The sequence below is a fragment of the Pleurodeles waltl genome, chromosome 2_1 (assembly GCF_031143425.1).
Source record: "Pleurodeles waltl isolate 20211129_DDA chromosome 2_1, aPleWal1.hap1.20221129, whole genome shotgun sequence".
Classification (NCBI taxonomy): Eukaryota; Metazoa; Chordata; class Amphibia; order Caudata; family Salamandridae; genus Pleurodeles; species Pleurodeles waltl.
In genome coordinates, this window is record NC_090438.1 from 775,528,750 (window position 1) to 775,550,855 (window position 22,106).

The following is a 22,106-nucleotide window of genomic DNA, read 5'->3' on the forward strand; positions in this document are numbered from 1 at the left end:
CCATAACACACAATCTCACTCTACATAGTTCCAGTACACTTAATACCATTTAATGATTATTCACATAATTCCACAGCACACCATGCCACATATTTCCACTTCCCACCACACAATTCCATGCCACACAATTCTGCAACAAACAATTGCAATACAGCCCATCTCTCCCTCGCACTTCCAACAACCCTGTCAGTTCTCCCCCAAACACCCCCTGCCCCTCTCATCTCTCCCTCACATTGCCACTAGCCCCCTCATCTCACAATCCCACTGCCCCCTTTCATCCCTCCCTCACATTCCTGGTGACCTCTCTATGCTACCTGCTCACACATGCTACCTTCCTGTACCTCCTCGCGCTTTGAACTGGTCTGCCTTCCCCCCACTTCTGGGTGTCCATCCCACTCGCCCCTCTTTCTCTCTCGTACTCCCTCTCACCCCTCTCTCTCTCGCTCTGTCACACACTCTTCCCACCTCTCCCATGTGGTTGATTTCAGGTCTTTGAGCAGTTTCTTCTCCATGCCTTTTCAAGGTTTCCTTCCCTCAAACCCACGCTTTCCTCCTCTTATTGGGGTGTCTTCTGCATACACAGGAGCTCTGTCTTTATGCGTCTGTTGCCTACTCTCCCATTCTTTCTCTCTTTCTCACACACTCTGTGCAAGAAGTGGTGAATGAACTCCACACAAAGAAGCAAACTACCTATGCCCCTATATCTTCCTTTCTATCCTGTGCAGGCCCCAACCATATCTATTCACCATACCACATAATTCCACTACACAAATACACTCCACACCACACAATTCCACCCCACATAATTCCACAACTAACCATTCCAATCCAACCCACATAATTCCACTCCATACTACATACATCCACTCCATACCGAAACACATGGGTAAAAGACGGTGTCATTTACAGCACCAATAGCCATAACTCTTGCATATGCAAGACCTATTGCATTGCAAATGCTTGTTTCCTCTTGGTGATGTGATGTATAATCTTCTCTGCATTCAGGTATTTTTGTTTGCTTTTAAGAGCTACATGAAAATACATGCACAGGTAAGCATATTCTGAAAGGTTACTTCAGTTCTTGGAATTTACAGTCATGCCTTTTTCATTGACAAAAAACACTTTTATTTTGTCCTCATCTAATATGGTTTGAGCTTTTCTATTGGTAAATTTTATTTCGATTAAATATTCAGGTAACTGATAATAATAGTTTGCCCTTTGTTGGGTAAAGTTGAGTAACTTTGCAGGGCTAATTTGAGTAGACTGTGTTATGCCTTCCCGGCTGTATTTCCCTTGTTAGGGGGCCAGATGTGTACTTGTTTGTTTCAAATGGATCTAGGGCCACACGTACAAAGCTTTATCTTGATGTCCCAGTAGCAAATATTTGTGATTCGCTTTAAGGAAATCACAAACAGCTATGTACAACAGTGTGTTTTACACTGTTTGCAATTCCCAGTGGGTCCAAATGGGCATGCCTCATCAATATTCATTTGTGACCAATCAGGAATGGCCTGCACGCACAGGTATGGTGGCCTGCTTGGCTCAGCAGACTGCCATGTTTGTGACTGCGTTTTAATAAAGCAATCTTTTTTTTAAATGGAGCCCGTTTTCCTTAAAGGAAAATGGGATGCATTTCAAAATTAAAAATTAAAAGGATTCAATTCATTTTTTTAAGAGTAGCCAGTGGTCCATGGGACCACTGCCTGCTCATGAAAAAATTTTGGCGCCGACATTCACAAAGGAGAAGACACCACAGTTTTTAGATTTAGTGTGGCATTTAAAAGGTGGAAGATAGTCTGAAATTGGTCCATAAGAAAGATACCTGTCGACTTGGGAGCCAGATCATCATTATCGATGCCCATCATGCTGTTAACAATTAGTGGCGGTCAATAGTGTCAAAGGCCACATGTGTTAATCTTGGTAATGCTTTAACACCACCATTATCGATCATCACCTGCAGAGGTCACCACTAGCTCTGTTCTGCAGTTTGAAAGAAGCTTAGAGAAGGTGAAACAAGTGGTTTGTCTCCACAAATGAGTTTTACTGTCCAAAGATCAATTTTTCAAGAATTTTAGCTAAGCTGGCCCATAGAGAGATGAGACAAATTTTCTTGGGGTCATCTTGAGAAAGAGATGATTTCCATAATAGATATTTGACTATAACTAGGGGTGTAGCTTGGGCAGGACTTTCAAAACTAAGATTAGAGAGTGTGTGTGCATGCAAAAATCCCAGATGAAATCCGACAGATATCTCACCATATCCGACTGGAAGCACCTCTACCCAACTATTCATCAGAAAATACATTTATTAGGGGGGTGTTACACACCAAACATCCCCCACCGAAGCTATGCCCCTAATTATATCTGACCTCAATACTCTTCATAGTTTAAGATTAAATAGGGTAGCAAGATCTAAGGCTATAGGAAGACCTACTTGTTGCATAATTTTGAATTGAGAGTTATCTGATGGTGAACTGTAGGGTCCAGTGGTGGATATACTTGTGGGTACCTCAGAAACAGAGACCTCTCTCAATCAAGCCTTGGTGATTGCTATCAGATGTAAGGCAGCAGATGTCTCACCTGCATTGGTTTCGAGGCCACGGGCCAGTTTGATCTCTGTTCTAAAATTGTTAATCTTGGTAATGCAAATGTGGACAGCTCATTACTGGGATCTTGTGAAGGCTGAACTGAGGCACATTTTTCTAAAGGGGCTCAAATATCCTCAATTACACTTCTTTTGCTATGTTAGCCACCTGTTGGGTATGTGATGCTTAGTAATTTTGTTTGGCTAAAAACATCTGAAAGTTAAAGTTTAATAGGTCTGCTGCATATTGGAGTTTGAGCTCTTGATCCTATATAGATCTTCTTTGCCGTTGCGCTCTACCTGCCTCCGTCTTCAGTGAAGCAAACTCAGGACTGAACAATGAGTTGGTTCTAGGTTAAAGGTTTGTGGCATTTTTTCTGATCTTTACTGCCAGCATGGCATCAAACAGGTTTGTCAGGGTTCGTTTAATGTTAGACAAAGAAGTGTAGACAATGAGTGGATGATCTGATATTGAAGTGGGAGGAAAGAAAGATGAACCAATATTCGTTGCTTCTGGAAGACTGATAGATCGCCAAAATCTCTCTGTTACTATGGATTTTCTTGCTCTCATTTCTGAATTTTAAAGGTGAGAGGGATTACTATATGGTTAGTCAGGCTAATAGAATAGAGCAGCTAGATTCACATTGGAAATATACATATAAAAAGATTACATCCAGGAGATTTCCTGAGGAGTGAGAATATAGCTGCGAAATATCTGCATTAACTTTTGGGAGGGGTGGCAAATGAAATCCAGATTCATAGTGGCTGACTCAAATGTGTGTTCACATTCTGGGACTTCTTTTGAAAGAGAATTGTTGAAGGACCTTTTTTTAACAACACTATTATCATTGAATAAAATTGCTATATCTCTGTCCTTTTTATTTGGCCTACTGTGCCTAATAACTTAATAGTTTGGGGGGAGAGCTTTGTTCAGTAAGTAGTCAGCGATATCATATATTCAAGTTTCGAGCGACGCACTCATTTTCACCAACCCAACAGATATCCACGCTCTGCCTCATTCTCACACATTTCTTGCATCCACAAAAGCACAATTCGAGGTCGCTCATTCGCCTACATCATGCCCAACTCCCTCAACACATCAGAGCCTCCTCCTTACTTCTTGAGTTCTACAAGAAGCTGAAAACCTCTCTCTTCATATAAGTAACTTTGTGACCACAAACCTACACACCTGCCCAAGCACCTCGATACCCTCTCGGGTGATTAGTGTACTATACAAATCAATGTAACATAACGCAACAGAGGTGTGTGTTATGAGATTGGCAAAGGTGTTTTTGAAGGCATTGCTTGGATTTAGTTTTACCTTAACATAGCATAGCTTTAACATTAATAAAACAGTTATTACTTGACTGGGAAGCCCAAAATGAATGAACCTTATGAAGTAGAATGTAATTGACCAAATTGTCTTACTTTGGTGCAGAATTTGTAGTTTCTGGTAATAAGGAGAAAAAAGTATTATTTGCTGTTGGGGTCTTTATAGATTACCGACATTCTTGCCAATTCATGTTTGAGACCATTCGATTTGGGGGCTGGGTGGTGGGGGTGAGCAGCTGGCGATGTTCTATAGCAGATAGGTGCAAATGGGCTAGCCTTTGCTAATCTGCCAGCGCCGGATGTTTCTGAAAAGGCACCGAATGTGCAACACACTGGAAGACCAGACCACCCACAGGAAAGGTAAAAGCCTTTACCCAAAAAGGCAGTCTAATGAAAATAGAAAACAAATACCACATGGTTCAGGTGAACTAGCCTCTGACTGGCCGGTATTTGTGAAGGTTACCTGGTTATTTGTGAAGCCTGGCTGCTATTTGCAATCTATAGAAGCCCCTTTTGGATAAACTAATTTAAACATCAGTAAAGTAATACATGAACATCCACACTCGAAGAACTACTATGGATTAGGTAAAGTAACTATAGGGTGCTAAGCATGTCATTGTCAGGCATTTATATGCCTTTTAGGGTATAGCCCAACTATCTCACGTGTATTATATTACATGACACTAATTTTGCATCCAGTGCATTGACCTTACATAAATATAGCGATAATAATATACATATTTTGACAATGTAGTGGTAGATCATGTACTGGATTTTATATTATTGTTGGTGATTTTTTTAACCTCCTTATAGTGTCATAGAACCTCCTATGTGAATGTGTGCGCATGGATGATATAGATATATACGATTTGTGAAATGCTTGTACTTGGTTCCCACTGTCGAAATGAGAAAAACCTGTTTACTGAATATATTATCGTGTTCGTGCAGAGTGTTTTAAGTGTCCACTTACTAGACAAAAAAGTGTCATTCAAAAAAATTATTAATCTTGAAAACATTATTTGATAGCTGATGCACCCTTCTGAATATTTACCACGGTGTTTTCCAAATAGAATAATACGTTTACTTTCTTTTTCCTAGACTTGCATCAGAATACAGAATATATTTTCAAAGAAAGCAAAACATGGATTAAGCCACATCCTTCCTCTATTCACAGCACAAGAAATGAAGAACTTCCAATATCGAAACAAATTACTGCAAAACACAAACCTAATTTAAGTTGGGACAGTCTTTAGGAACTCAATCACTGACCGAGTAACTACTCAGAAGTTATTTTTAAGACGTCTGTGTTCAGCACTGAATCCTACTTTGGCGATCGCATGGCTGTTATAGAAAGAAAATACTATTGACTTTGAAGAATATTAGTAATCACACTAGAAGTGAACTTGCCAGGAATTTCCTAACTGGGATTGAAAAAAAGTATAAATGCATTTTTGAAAGCAGGGGCGTAACTTCCAATGGTGCAGCAGATGTAACTGGAGCCCAGATACCGGAGGGGCCCACTTAAACCTGATTACTGCTGTCTTTCACAGATCAAAAAGAGGCTACGGGGCCTATTTCCGTCCCTGCACTAGGGCCCATGACACACTAGCTGTGCCACTGGTTGAGAGTCTTCCAGTCAAACTATTTATATCATGCTATCTGTGCCTTACAACGCAATAAGCAGATCCCGAGGAATGTGCCCCACAAAAGTGATATCCTTTTGCTTGTCTTCTGAGCTCTTATCTTATTTAGAATGACGCCTAATTCAACAAGGATCAATTCATATAAAGAATGCTGTCACTGGCTAGGTTGGCATCAACTTCACTCATGCCAGTCAACCGATGATAGATTGGGTATGCCACATCCATGGTGAACCACAACATTTTGACCCTGAGTTGGGTAGAATGTGGTGGCATACATCTGTTTGTCATGAAATTATCACTCATTTCACAGTACTTTTATCATCCCACTTTTTGATATTGGCTATGGCATCAGCACAAGTTTTTGCCGAGATTTTATTCTCTGAATTTATTTAAACTATTTCTATTTTACAAGTGGTTGCTACATTTGTTGCTAATCCGAAATTCAGATTATTTTAAAATTCGAGTAATCTAGGGAATCCACAAGGATTCCATATTACCCACTCCAGAACAAAACCGTTGGTATTCTGCACCCACTTGTTAGTTCAGTTCCCCCTCACAGCAAGGCACACACCCTTTCCTTGTGTTGACAAAAGCCTACGGGCGTTTCAGCAATCTAATTCGTCATCTTTTGTTAATTACACATTTTATTGCTTTTTATAATACCAAAAAGACAAACATTTATAATCGTACTCCTAAAACTCTGGGTGAATCATGACAGCATAATTAATATAGGTTTTGCATACGGTTCCCCCAACCCACCTCTGCAACATATACAGTGGCAGAGAAGACACAGATCCCATAATCCAACGACCATGATGCACAAATGTTCAATTCAATCAGTCTCCCTCACGGTGGACCCAATCTCCTCATATATTCAGCTGCTTATGGGAACAGGCCCATGACCTATAAACCGGGCACTCCAGACCATACACTGGTCCAGACAAACCATTATCTTTCAGAATGAGAGTTTGTAACATTAACGACTAGGCCATCATTGTCTCGGTAGGGAAGTTGATGAAGACACACATATGACATGAGAGAAGGAGAATTATTTCATTTGTCAAACCTTCAGCTCAACCCTGGGTAGCTGCAGCTCTGAGCAGCAAGGCTCACCCAAAGGAATAGATGTAAAGCCCCTCACATTGTATCTTGCTTAGTAGCATGGCACTCATCGGGACATATGGTATAAAAATATACAAAGTGCTAGCCAGCTTCACCTTAGCATTACCAACACCAATACAGGTGAAATAGTCTAAACAGCTAGAATCCCTGCACATAGAACCTCCCTCAGAAGAAGAAGAATAATACAAAATCTGTGATACAGCGGTGGGAAATAAGGTTGTCCCACCACTCACACCATATAAATCCTTTACTATGATCCTACTGCACTTGACACTGACCAGACTACATACGTTAAAACCACGTACCAATGATAAGTGTTGGAACTGCAATCTCGCCCCAGGCACAGCAGAACCTATGTTCTTTAAGTGCAGCCAACTTAGTGCATTTTGGTACACTTTTGAAGACTGGCCATCAAAGATATTTAAATCAAAGATAACCTTAAATTTCTCGATGATAGCCCTAGGCCCATGGACCTCACCACCCACTTTACATCTTAACACTCCTGGCATGGCACCCCTGGATCTCCTTCTAACCATTACCCACCAGATTATCTTTGGAAGTCATTCAAAACCTTACATCACACTTGGTGAGTATGGATCACATACCTAAGAAGTGCCCACAGCTCTCAGGAGGCACTGTCAGAGAACCCTAAGACATCTCAGAAATTAAATGGCAGTTGTTAGATACATTCACGGACAACAACAGTATCCCATGACCATGTCATGGACAACAAAAGTATCCCATGACCATGTCACGGAGAACAACATCTCCCATGACCACGTCTCGGATGCGACAATTATAACACACATTAAATGTTCACTGAAAGTGTATTCACTAGAGTTCCCCCCCCTTTTTGCTGGTTTCCTGCTCTCTCCCCTTTATCTTTGTATCTTGCGATACACAATTGTAACCAGAACAACCCATAATATTAATCTACATTTGAAGGTCTGCGACCAACAGATCCGGGTCACTCTCTCATTGGTAATACTAACGTGTACTATCTTAAGATTTCCTTTCTAGATACACAAATGCTGATTCCTTGTTGTCTAATGACCTGAATAAAATATTATTTGGTACGACATTTTCCTCCCTGCTGCAATGAGCATTATTGTAAATTGTGAATGAAATGTGTCCTCCCTTGTTGATGTTTATTCTTTTTCTCTATTATTGTATGTTACAATAAACTCAATAAAGATTTATGGGGAAAAATAGGACCAAAACAATTGTGGAAGAAATCAACAAGGCACTCAAGAAATTTAACACCAATTTATAAAAATAGACTATTTTATGTTTTTTTAGACACCACATGAAAAACATCCACCGGAGATTTCTGGAGATATTGAATTTACAAGGCATAGTAAATCAAAGCATTGCACTCCACCGTGAATAAGCATTGCCAACTTTAACAAATTTGACACTTGAAAACATTCAACAAAAAGTTGAGCTGGTGTTTTGTGGTCACTTAGGGTCACTTTAGGCAACCAACTCCAGTAGGGAGGCAGTTGGGGGACCAGCAAGCCCCACAGAATCAGTTACGTCCACAGATGAAACAGTCTCCTGGTAGTTCCAGGCACTTTTTTCCCTTTATAATGGATTCCTATGGAAGTGGCTGTGGTGCAATGGATGACGGAAGCTGAAGATGCTTAAGGATGCTGTAGTGCAGTCAATGGGGGTCTTCCTGCAGCTACTCCTCGGTCCACAAAGGGGGTGAGACAGTCCTGGTCACAGGGCTGATGTCCTTGCAAAGCCTCTCGGTGGTGGTAGAAGTCCAGTCACCACTGGTATCATGGTCACAGCCAAATCCTTCTCTGGTCGATAACTCAGCTTCTAGGTGACCAAACTGCACACCGACGACTCTCCCAGGCACAGCAAACTCGGTGTAACTTTTAACGTTGAGTACTAATTTCCAGTGCTGCATGGCAGTGGTTAGCTGTGGTCTGGAGATTCGAGGCTATCAACTTGCCCCAGAAGGCTTCTCAGCTGTTGTGACCCTGTACCCTGAACAGGAAGTCAGCCAACTGACCCTTCATTGATGTTTGAACAACTCTTGATGAAATTAGCAGAGAGGGGGTTGAATAACAATTTAATGAAACGGGATAGTGCTTATGTGTGAAGGTAATGACGCTTATTATTCTTGAGTGCTGATTTGCTAACATAATTATACTTTTGCTCATACCATGATTATCATGCTGAATTGCTCATATTCTATTCAAGAATTGTGTATAAAATGCTTTGATTTGGGTAGGGGGGTGATACAGAGATTTTGTGTCTTTCCTTGATGCTACTAGGGATGCTGCATGACTATTTCCTGATTTTGCTGCTCACATGGGACTTGGATTAGTTTCTGATTTTACATACTCTATATACATCTGCTTCTGAGACCTGCCATGGCATTTACCCTGTACCACTCATTTTTTAATAAAACCCTATAATTTGCCAGTGTTCTAGATCTCAATTATTGAGTGGTCCCATTACTTTTTAAATTGTTTTACTCTGATAATTTGATGTTTGGGGAGGTGCCTTTACACACACACACTAACCAGTGGTTAACTGTATGAGGTAAATATTGGGGTGTGTACCTTTTGCTGTACAGTTTTGAACCCACAAATAATGATAGCAGACAATGGCTGCTCGTTAAACTGCACCTCCTTTATGCCAAGAAACCCCTTCTAGGTTTCATGCTACCCTTATGCCCAGTCCTGGAAATGGAGTTCCAAGTGTTGACATTGTCCTGAGAAATTTGACTTGCAGTGCTGCTTCTGAATGATTTGGAGTGTAAGCATGACTACAGAAAAATTATTCTGTAAGTTGTGTATGTTTTTGGGATGTACATGATATACTTTGAAGTTATGAGTTTGAGGTGCTTCGCTATGCTGTTTGTGAAGCGTTTGATTATGCAATTCTGATTTTGGGTTTAATTGGTGGTTTGATCAATGTTGTTTTGATGTATTATTCTTATTTGTGATTTATTTTGTTATTGATTAATATAATTATTGGACTTGTTGAAATCTAAGATCTTGAGATATTGTAGTGCACTTGTGTGCACAAGGTAGTGTGAGGCGCCACATGCACACACAAAGGGGTTTTCTGAATTAATGAGTTTCGTTTTTTTCAGGGATGTGTGTTTATTCAGGGTTGAGGTACTTTGTTCCTAGGATCATGGGAGTGATTACATTAGCCATGTAGATTGCCACTAGATGGGATCTGCCTAGAGTGGATTGTGGTTTAAAACAGTAATGTATAGAGTGCTGCTGTGTTGCTCTTGGGTCTATTATTTGCAGAGATTTGTCTTACTTTAACTTGCTGATTGCTCTTTCTATTTAAGTTGACTAAGAAAGGTTTTGCAATTGTTTTCTTTATTCAAGGAGAAATTGAGCTGTGATTGGTTAGTTAGCCAGGTAGCCACAATGGGATTTGTGAGATGCCACCACAAAGCCATTTTGTCATAGGTTGGTTACTGGCAGAGCTGTGTTGTGATAGTTTGACCTTTGATATAAACATGCTGGGGTTGGTTGTTATTCAGTAATTTGTTTTGAGTAAAAATAACAGATGCTGTGTTGAAAAAGCCTAAGATTTCTGTTGTATCTTCTATTGCAGGTCAGAAGTTCCCTGCTAAGGGAGCGCCTGCATATGAAATGATGATGGACATTGGGATCCGTAAGTGTCAGTGGATTTCTGAGCGACATGACTATACCCCTTCTGATAAGAATTTACAGTTTCCTTTGGAAGGTGCCTTTAACATTGAAATACTAGATTTGTTGAGACGAACCATAAAGGACAACGTTTTTTTAATTTTTTTATTTTTAAATCTTTTTATTTAGTTTTGCACTGCTTTTTGTACTTGCAGTAAGCAACTGAGACAAGATTTATACAACGAGGTAGCAACTTAAACATAGAAAAGTGACATAGATCGCACAATTACATTTATATCGATTGTGAACCATTTGTAAGGGTTTTGAGGGGGGCTGGGGATGCGGGTGTGGGAGAGCACCATAAATTAGACATAATGGCCGTGAGGGCGTGGCCCCATTAATGCACATAACAGTCTCCAAGTACATCTATAGACATGAAAACATTTCCCACATGTGAGGAAGAAGAGCACTGTTATTATCTAAGCAAACCATGGAATTACACTGCTGAAATAAGTTGCAACTCAACACATTTGTTTAAAAAAACAACGATAGTCCCCTTCGTGACAGTGCCTTTAATACCACCGCCTCTACGCTCGCTAGTTGCAGCACGGATTTTAGCCATCTGGTGATTATCTGGGGCACTGGCGCTTTCCACTACATGGCAATAAGGCGTTTAAAAATTGTGAACGCCATATCTATAAATCTACGGAGGTGTTTGTCTCCCCGTTTCTTGCGGCGCAACCCCAATAAGCAGGATTCGGGTGTACTTGTAAAATCGTAATCTGTTATGTCAGCTACGATCTCTGTTACTTGATGCCACGACAATTGTAGTGGGGTGCATTCCCATACCATATGATACAAATTGGCTTCTACCAAGACGCACCTTGGACATTTATGGTCGGACAACGGGAACATGTGTTTAATGCGGGAGGGAGACAGGTAAGTTTGATTCAAGTAATTAAATTGGGTAAAGCAAAGCCTGGGGTTACGTGCTACCCCCTTAATCTCAGTTAATGCAGATTCCCATGATCCCTGGGGTAGGGGATGGGGTAGGACCTCATTCCATCAGTCATGAGCAGTTCACACCCCCGTGCAGTGTGCTGTGTTCAAGGTGGTATATAGTACACAGATGACTTTACTGGTCCCTTGGTTGGACAATTGCATTGTAAGTACCTGTGAGGTTGTGGGTTCCAAGTCGCCATTCCTCCTTCTGCTATGTATAAGTCGCCTAATCATGCAATATGATAGGAATAATCCTGCATGAAGGTTATTGAATTCTCTAAGTTCCTCAAACGTCAACAGTGTGCCATCTGCAAAAAAATCCCCCACCGTAACAAGGTTGGCAGCCGTCCATGGGGTCATGTCACAGTGTCTCAGGGTATTTCTAGCAGCTGTCAAGCGTGCTATAGGTATTAATGGGGAATAATGTGTGTCTATAGAGGTTTTGCGTACATATATATTCCAACAAATTCTAGCTGTACTCAATAGTAAGGACCCGCATGTGGGGGGGTGGGGAGGATGTCCTGGCTGTCAGCCAGGTGTGTATCGGGGTTGTATTAAGAAAGTTCAACACATATGCTTTATCTGGATTTTGAAAAGCTACCCATCCGTCGCAATGGCCATTGCAGCTGCACCGGTGTGTAGTAAAGCTCAAGATTAGGCATACCTAGGACACCTTTGTTGATAGGGCGCTATGTAGTATTCAAGGCCACTCAGCGTCTATCCTTCCCCCAGAGTAATTCAGTAAGTAAACTATTTACCATTCGGAAAAGTGATTTCAGGAGGACAATTGCCACTGCCGCGAAGTAATATAGTAGCCTAGGGAGAACAAGACTATTGGCTATGGCCACTCTTCCCATCAGTGACAGCGGGAGTGAGCACCAGAAGGGGAGCGATCCGCGAATGCTTCTTACCGCCCTATCCAGGTTACCCTCCCTCAGGTCTTGCAAGGAGTGATATATCCACACTCCTAGATATTTAAACGTGGTATGACACCAACTCAATCAGTAATGGGGGAGAGTCAGTTGGGCCTCCAGAGGAACAGGAGACATGGGGAAAATACAGGATTTTGGCCAGTTAACCTTTAGTACCGATATTATTCCAAAGGTGTTCAAGAGAGACATCACCCCAGGACCCCCTTCACATGATCTCATAGGTAAATTAAGGCGTTGTCTGCATATTGAGAGAGAAAGTGGAACTTCCAAAGCTCCCTGATTCCCCATTGTTCCGCCTTCTGTCTTAGGTGGGCTGCTAATGGTTCCATTGCCACGGCGAACAATAGTGGTGAGAGCGGATAACCCTGTTGAGTGCCTCTACGGATAGGGAAGCTATCTGATATGAAGTTACCTGTTTTGACCCAAGCTGTTGGGTCTGGGTACAGTACCCTCACCCATCTCAAAAACCCAGATCCAAACCCCATGCAGCTCAGAGTTGTAAATAAGTGATTCCAACTGAGCATATTGAACACTTCTTCAATATCGAGGGAAACAGCCACTCTCCCATTATCATTTTGTGAATAAGTCGGAGGAGTCTTCTGATATTTAAGAAGGTATTGCGTCCGGGGATAAGTCCTGATTGGTCCTCATGAATCAAATCCGGCATTAGAGGTGGGAGTCTGTTCGCTAGGAGTTTCCCCAGGATTTTACAATCCAAATTTATTAGGGAGAGAGGTCTGTAGGATCTCATGTCGAGGGGATCGCAGCCAGGCTTTGGTAAGACTACTATAAGTGCCTCATGCAATGTCTGTGGTAATTTACCAGACGAGTATGCCTCAGTGAACATCTCTAGCATAGGTGGTAGTAAATGGGATGTATATGCCGAGTAGTACTCGACCTGCAAACCGACTGATCCAGGGGCTTTATTGCAGGTTAGTTGACTTATAGCGGCACAAATTTCTTCCATCCTAATTGGTGCATCTAAGTCCTCCACATGGGACGTGCGTACTTGGGGTAGAAAAGTAGGATCGAAGAAATCGATCACTTGTGTTGCTGACAGTGGCTCAGCCGCCGCATATAGTGACAAGTAATAATTTTTTTATGCTGTATTTATGTCAGCCTGTGTAGTGAGCACCACTCCGCTGTCTAATCGAATTGCCCCAATGGGGGTATACTTAGGGGTCTCCTTTACTAGCCACGCCAACAGACAGTCTGATCTGTCACACTCAGCATGTTGTTGCATCATGTAGTGCCGGTAATCATGTTTGCTCAGTTTTGCTTCAGCCTCTTTATGTTGTTCCCGTAAGCCCCGAAGGAGGTCTAGGTTGGCAGTCCGATTTGCTACAGCTAATTAAGCTGCGCGAAGCTGAACCTCTAGTGCGGACACTTCCCGATGTAATACTCGGCGGACCCCCACAAATGCAGCGAGGCACCGCCCCGTACTACCAGCTTATGTGCATCTTATTCAGTAGCGTGGAGATGTGTAGAGTCATGATCTTGTGTAAAGTATGTGGAAATACATTTGCCCTATTCTTGGTGGAAGGGAGGATCTGTCAGTGTTTCTACCTGCAGGCGTCAGGTCGGGATCTTCATACTCGGTCTGCCCCATTGTATACTCCGCTTCAACGGGCTATGATCAGATATGGTTCGAGGTAAGTACTCAGATCCCGTTGATCTCTGTACTAACGCTGTGGGCCCTAGGAGTAAATCTATTCTGGTGTGGGGATCATGGACAGGAGAATAAAAAGAGTGCTCACTAGTCATCGGGTGGCCCGCCCGCCACACATCATGGAGTCCCCTTTACGAAGACCAGTTCTGAAACATCTGAGAGGTTTTCCTGCACAATACGTCCTGCAATGGTGGGTGCAACCTATCCATTAGTATGTCTGGAACACAGTTAAAATCCCCTCCCTAGAGAGAGATCTGTGATGGATCCAGGAACAGGCCAAGTGTAATCCCACTCAAGAATTCTCTATGGTTGGAATTAGGAACATACATACCCAACATCAATGGCGTTCCATCTACTGTATTAACCCTTATATTATCACATACTGACCATTAGGGTCGTTACAAGTGCGTTCCGGTGTATATGGGACACTTGGTGCTACCCATATCAGCAGTCCCCTATACTTGCCCCCTCCAGTTTTGATTAAGCCTAGAGAGTCCAGTCTCCAACAAGTGTGTTTCTTGGAGCATAGTTATGTGTGTTTTCTGATGCTTTTGATATGCCTGTATGCGGTGTTGCTTAGATGAGGATGCCATACCTCACACGTTCCATGTGATGATATTATAGCTAGGCAGAGATAAAGTAGATTGGGTACTCATGTAGGTGATAAAACAGCTATGTCTGCTGTCCTATTGGCTATGTCTATGCTGAACCTATACATGCGGTATGTCTGATTCCTCCATCTTATTCATCCTCTCCCTCTCATATCTCCCCCTCCCCTAACATTGTGCAGTCTTGTGCTCAGAACAACAGTGTGAAAAATAAACAAAAATAGCAACGTGCCCGAATGGAGCACGTTGTGATAACCATTATCTACCATTCCATAACGGCGATACAAACAATGAACATATTTGAACCAGAAGCATTCCATACAGTGGGTTTTGTGTGGGGAAGCCAAAAGCTGGCTTGCTTCCTTTGTCCAGCCCAGAGCATATATTATATGGTCGGCAGTCAACTCTGGGTGTTGAAATGATATGTGTATTATCCTAGCACCCTGCCCTCAGCAGGGACCCCAGGCAGTAGGTCCAGCCACCGGGCCTCAGACACTCCATCCAAGAAGCCCACCGTGGAATAAGTAGTTGTTGCAGCATATCAGCAGCTGCACAGTCCACATGGTATCTGTCTTTCCTTCCGTTTATTGTGGATCATACAAGACGTTGCGCCACAGTAGTGTGTACCTCCAGGTGGTTGCACTCTTGGTATGGATCTTTATTTGTTCCAGTTGTTCCAGTCATATCTGATCCTGTTTATAAATCATCAGCAGAGTGGGGAGTAAAAATTTAGTTGTTGCAAGTGTCAGCGGAATCACCTTGGTCTCCATGATCTGAGTTAGATTCTGATGGCCTCTGAAGGGCAGCAAAAGAATTTGATGTGAGCTGTGTGGCCTCCAGTAACGCCTTTGCTCATTCTTCCGCAGCATGTGCCCTGGTAGGACCAGGCCTTGATCTCGTACCCCACTTCTGCTTGGGCCTTGGGGATAAACACTGTGACTCCCTGTCTCCCTCGTTAGAATGCTGGGCTAGGCCCTTAGCAAGAAGCCATGTCCAAGCATCCTCCGGGGTAGCGAAAATATGTGTTTTTGCCCCATCAATCACACGCAGAATCGCAGTGAAAAGCAATGTATATTTTATATTATTTTCACGGAGCCGTTGTTTAACTGCAAAGAAAGAGTTCCTTTTTTCTGGACCTCCACTGTGAAGTCTAGATATGCTATGATATTTGCATCTTCAAATTTCCATGGACCATGATTGCGAAAGCATTGAAGTATTAAATCTCTGTCACAGTAGTTGAGGAGGTGGGCTATCAATGGTTGAGGAGGGGCACCTGGAGGCGGTGGTCGTCCCTTGACTCTGTGGGCCCGTTCTATTGAAAAGAGTTTCTGGATTTTGTCTTGACATTATTGCGTCTCGAGCACCCCTCTGCGTTCTCCTTCCTCCATTGTAGTATTGCTACTTCCGTGGTTAATTGCTTCATCTGTTTTTGGAGATCCTGGACAGATGGGTGCCACGTCGCCATCCCTGATTCCGTCTCCTCCACCCTATCTGCTAGTTTGCCATGATCCACCCGAAGTAAGTTCACATCTTGCGCCTCCGTATCAATCCTGGCTTCCAGGGATGTTTTAGTGTCTAGTATGGCCTGTAGAATTTTGTCAGTTTGGGAGGAGGGGCCATGAAGGGCGGCATCTAGATGCTGCAGGGCATGAGCAGTGTCATTTAAAGGTAGCGATTGCGCTGTAGAAATGTACGCTGCCAGGGCGGCAGACATGAGCATCAATCCTGAACCCTCCAGACAGCAGTAAAAGTGTAAGCACGTTCAATCTTGCATTTAATCCCAGTAGTTTGGTATCTTAGTGCGGGGTCAGGGCATATACTGTAGAAATAGCCATTAGTATTGAGTAATTTCCAGTCATATATTGCACTGCAGCCACATGCTTTAATAAGCAAGTGTCCCGTTAATAGAAAGTCTTGGCTACCATGGCACTACTGGTGTTAGCGAACTGGTGCTTTGTTAGGTAGTCATTTTATAATCATGATGTGCCTTTGTTGAATAGAATTCCTGCCAGTTCACAATTTACATTCTCAGATGAGTAGGAATTGTGCATTCCAGTACCAAGTGAACTCGTTCACCTTTCCAATGCTCCTGCTTCATGCGCTGTGTCCCCTCTTCTTCCGTTTCACTTCCTGGGCAGTTCTCCACAGGGGCTGCTGGTGAATCTCCTCCTCAGGTCCTCGCGCTGCACACGGGCGCAATCAACTGCTCGGCCGTGCTGTCGCACCATTGCTGTTAAGCCAATCCAAACCTGGGTTGCGAGTGAGGTCCACGCGGGTCTCCCGTCTGCAGTCAGCACAGCCGCTCCTCCCCAACAAAGTCTGCTACGGGTGCCCCCAGTAAAGGCGGTCATAGCCGCAGTTTCCAGGGGCACCCCAGAGTGCTGCTGGAGCGCCTGGGCCCAAGCCAGAGAGACGCCTCACTCCACCTCTCCTTCCCCCAGCAGTCGTACCTTCACGATGGGCCCGCGCCACGTTCACAGTCACCGGGCTGCTCCGCCCGTTCCGCTGTCCCTGGCACAGCAGCTCCTACACTCCTGCCGGCCGTAGATTCACACCTGGGGCACACCAACAGAGGTGCAGACACAGTGCCCAATTACAGCAGTGGTTATTGCCATGATAGTGAATGCTCCACCTGGAATTGGAATGACAGCATTGCTGTCTGTTAGCAGAGATACCCCTGTTGTTTCTCAAATTCAAATCGATCCACCTATTACTACAATGTGGTGGAAGAAACTCCTAAAGACAGAACTATTGAAGATGGTCTTTTGAAAATCACATTGGAGAAATGTTATAAGGGACAATTGATCTAAATAGACTATTGTCATACAAGTTTGATTAAATTAGGTTCTTGATTGAAGAAGCAGCCTGATGTGCCAATGAAGCACATGATAAATTAAAGGAATTAGCTGGCAAATGAGATGTTGACATCAGTAAATTTAAAAATGTGATGAAGAACTATAAAATGGATTTGACTCATGATGAAATAAAACAACTGGGTTCCTAAATTTTGAGAAAAGTGATACAAAGAAGTTCATAGTGTTACTATAATTTCACAAATGCTCTGGACTGATTTGAATTTGTTCTTTCAAATTGTAGTTCATAGAGGGAGCTGGGGAGCTGCAAGCAAGATGGCTGCACAGTAGTGCTGCTCTGTGGACCGGGACACAAAATCCATTGATTATCCTACACCCGGTGGACCATTCGCTCTGTGTATAGAGAACCCAGCATAGTGGAAGTCTAAGAGCTTTGGTGGAGCTCGCAATTGCAACTTGGCAAGATGAAGTGACAGAAAGCAGACTCATGTACGAAAACTGCAGGTGCTGCAAGTAAAATGAAATGGTGGCTGTGGATGCCGGTGGAGCCGGGCTGCAAGAGCGAGAGGCCCGGAGGGTATGAGGAGTAACGCCAGGCCTTGGATACATGGCTCGACTGCAGATGTGCTTATGGGCGCACCCACTCCCTGAGCGAGCCAGGTGTTAGAAGGAAATCTGTTAATAAAATAAGACAGATCAATTTGACAAAGTAATATAGGTTTAATCGGTTTCAGCTGGGAACGACAGGCAGTCTCAACATAGAGGGCATGACTGAAGTTCAAAGTTATAGTTCACAAGCAGTGGTATTTATACTGTAAAAACCACAAGAAACTATGGTCACAAGTTCAGTATTGACGTAAGCAAGAACAAGCAGTACAGATAAGATAATAGGGGAGAGGTACCTCTTGACAAGAGCACATGCACAATTATTGGTCGCTTCATGGGTGGGTAAGTAACATTGACGTAATTCAGCATCTCTATCTTTTCTGCACAACAAGTGATTATATGTTAAATGATGCTCACAGTAGCCCTGCCTTGTGCAAATGCTTATCTGACCCTTACACAGTTCCCCTCACCAAGATATGAATGGCTTGTGGTTTTTAGGACCTTTGCGCTAAGGCAGGATACACCCTTTTGTTCCACCCTGTTTGTGCTAAGGGAAGATTTTGATAGCTACAGTTGGTGCAGCTCCAAAGAAAAACTCTCATTCTAATGTAGTTTGGGCCTCTTGTGTGTTTCAGCAGAGCTAACTTAACAATGCAGCACGTGTATAAGTTTCCTAAATAATAAGTGTTTGTTTGTCCTAAATATGACCTGCCTTTTCTATTGAACACACAGTCTGTCTTTTTTTTTTAGCATGTCATGTATTAAGCCTTTCACTACTTACATTGCTTTACAACTATCCCTAGCCTAAAATGTTTGTATTGGGGTTTGGGAACTTATGTTTGTATGTATGTAATGTATATGATGTGTTCCTATTCTTCCTACATCACAGGTGATACGGGAGAAACAGCATGGAGTGGCGTGCTGACCTGGAAACTCCATGGAGATTACATCACGACAGTTAGACCTCGCTGGGCCTTGTAAGTGTGCTGCAGGCAGCAAGTGCCACTAAGAACGTGCACCACACAATAGCTTCAGCCGGCTCGTGAGGGGTCTCATAGTGGGCGGCGAGGTTCCGTATCCTGCAGCCAACGACCGCTACTGCTTCCCAGCCTGAGAAAGTGTAAGGCAAGCACGTCATGAAGGGCTGTAAGCGCGATAACAACTAGAAAGCACAATGAAGCCCAGAGCCCCGGGAACAGGCCAACTGGAGTTCAAGATGTGAAAGGGATGGCCATCTGGCATAGGAGACAAAAGTGAAGCAGAAGAAGGTGGGGGTGAACATATTGGACTGTACAATCTGAAGATGATGCTAATTATCCCAGTGCGATAGGCCACAATACACGCTGTCCATGATTCGACCACTGACCGAAGATACACTGCAAACTTCGAGAGAGAAATGCCCCAATATGGAGAAGGTGCTATCAGCAAATATGCTGCATAAAGCTAACGCGAGGGGCCCGGAGACAAGATGGGCAGTACACTCGTCCTCACTGTATAATTGTTTCATGGTGCACTGCTTCGACCTTAGCAGATTAAGACTATGAATATGTTCCTAATGAAAACTTCCAATGGATATGAGAGTCAAGGACATATAGGATATGGGAGCTATCATAGGGAATAAAAAAACTGTCTGTTGGACCTGGCAGCTCTTGGCATGTTTTCCCTGTACTTATTTGTTTGTTTCTGACCTCCTGTTTTTGGATCCTGTGCTGTAATACATTTTTGCTGGTTTTGATACTCTAGGCACTTTGGTAATTGGTTTTCCATGATTGGCATTTTCGATTTACTAGTAAGTCCCTAGCAAAGTGCACTAGAGGTACACAGGCCCTGTAAATCAAATGCTACTAGTGGGCCTGCAGCACTGATTGTGCCACCCACATGTGTAGCCCTGTAAACATATTCCAGACCTGCCACCTCTGGTTTTGGTTCTCTCAATTCACAATTTAAAATACATATTTTGGTAAAGGTGGTTTTTAGATTATTTATTTGAAAATGCCACTTTTAGAAAGTGGGTATTTTCTTGCTTAACCATTCTGTGCCTCTGCCTGGCTGTTGAATATACGTCTGGGTCAGACTGACATTTGGGCTGTTTGTGAATTCACTCTAGACAATGACACAAAGGGAGCTGAGGTGTGTCCTGCATTTCCTGATGAGTCTTCCTGGGCTAGAGTGGGAGGGAGGAGCTGTCACCCACACCTGAAAGGGCTGTGCCTGCTCTTATACATTACAGACTTCATCCCCCAAGAGCGTGGCTGGGGCAGGGTAAGGAAGATTCAGGGTCTTGTGCACTACAAAGACTTTCTTTTGATGTTTGCCTAGTTCAAAGGCAGAAATGAGTATAAGAATTGGACTGCTGACCCCACAACTTCAGATTACTCCAGGATCAAGAGGAGGAACCTCTGCCAAGGAGAAAAGCTTGATGCTTGAGGAAGACCTGCCACTCTGCCTGTTGCTTTGCTGCGCTGGTCTGCTGATGCTTCTGCCTGAAGAGGGAAAGGACTGGACTTTGCTTTCTGAAAACTTGCTTGTGAAGTTTCTCCAAGGGCTTGGACTGAGCTTGCCCCATGTTCAAAAGTCTCAGGAACATCAAAGATTTCATCTGCCAGTGCCTGGGCTCTTCTGCTGAGCGTCCTGACTTGCTATGTGGTGCCAACTCCAGTCCCTGGGCCCTTAGAAGTGGAAGCTGGTAACCTGCGTGAGAAAATCCACGCACTGCTGTGTGCGCATCAGAAAAATCGAGGCCTGTCCTGTGGCTGAAAATTCAACACATTGCTTGCCTCGCCACTGAAGAATCGATGCAGTGCCTGTTCTCAATGCGGACCCTTCGCACATCGCGCCAGAATATTCCATGCATCGACCTTGGGTGCCAAAATCCTCAACATCACCGCACAGACCTGAGGCTGCTTGTCCAGAAATCGACACATCCCATGCCTGCAAGGAAAGAATCGCCGCCTCACTTACCCGGCGGAGAAAGAATCAACGCACGACCTCACTTGCAAGAAAGGATCAACGCCTCGCTTGCTTTTCCGACGCACGCTTGCCTGTGCAGCTTTATTTTTGACACATACCAGGTACTTTGTGCTAAAACAACGCATCCATTGATTTCTATTGATTAAGACTCTTTTTACCTTAAAAATTCATATCCTTTCTTGTGTATGTTGGATTTTTGTTGTTTTGGTCTTTTTTGATTTAGATAAATATTGCCTTTTTTCTAAACTGGTGTAGAGTCCTTTTGTGGTGTTTTCGCGGTGTCACTGTGTGCATTTGTACAAATACTTTAAATATTGCCTCTGAGATAAGCCTGACTGCTTGTGGCAAGTTACTACAGGGGTGAGCAGGGGTTATCTAAATGGTGTATCTCCCTTACCATGAGTAGAGTGAGGGTCCCTACTTGGACAGGGTGCAAACGGACTGCCAACTAGAGACCCCTTTTCTAACATTGACCAAATGGTTGCTAAAAATGTTCCTCACAAGCATGAGATCATGATAATAAAGAACCAAAGTTTGGAAGCCTTGCAGCAGGTGAAATCTGCAAACTTGTAAAATGTATTTTAATCAACGTTCATGATGAGTTCTATTTACAAAGATACATTGAAACTGTTGTATCTGTCTCTTCAGCATCATCTGGAGCCAGCGAAGGGGATAATGGCTACGTAGGTGGGGAAGCAGCTGGCCACTCTGGTTCTGAGACAACCAACACCGAGGGACCAAGTGGCACGGAGGGTGAAGGAACTTGCGCGAAAGCCACACGTTCATCAATATCATCTTCAGAGGCCTCCAAAGAAGACCAGTCCCTAATGGTGGCAGACTCTACTGCTTCAGTTCCACCTGCATCCCTGTCCGCTATTCAGAGACCCAGTTCCACCCCAGTTGGTCAAACCCCCCCCCCCCAAAAGGTGTGGCATCTCCTTGACTGCAAGCACCCCCCCACACCTCTTCTACTGCGCTGAGGGAGGAAGCTATTGACCTCCTACGGAATCTCTCTGTAGGCCACACTGCACTATTGAATGCCACCCAGGGGCTTAGTGGCCAGATGCAACAAATGCTAGCTTTCCTGGAAGGCATTCACAGTGCTGTCTGGCCTGTAGAGATCTTTCCAGGGTCTACTCTCCACACTGATGTCAGCCTCTCAACCATCCCAACCTTGTGTCCCAACTCCCATCC

The 22,106-nt window shown here is 43.5% G+C and overlaps 1 protein-coding gene across 2 annotated transcripts in view; it reads left to right on the forward strand.

Moving 5' to 3' along the window:
- Window positions 1-9,117, forward strand: part of CD83 (CD83 molecule) — a 59,897-nt gene extending 50,780 nt beyond the window's left edge. For both annotated transcript variants that reach the window (XM_069218224.1, XM_069218217.1), the window contains one exon: window positions 5,014-9,117. In XM_069218224.1, the coding sequence (XP_069074325.1) occupies window positions 5,014-5,168 (155 nt within the window). In that variant the 3' untranslated portion in view covers window positions 5,169-9,117. The remainder of the gene's footprint in view (window positions 1-5,013) is intronic.
- Window positions 9,118-22,106: the final 12,989 nt, after the last annotated feature.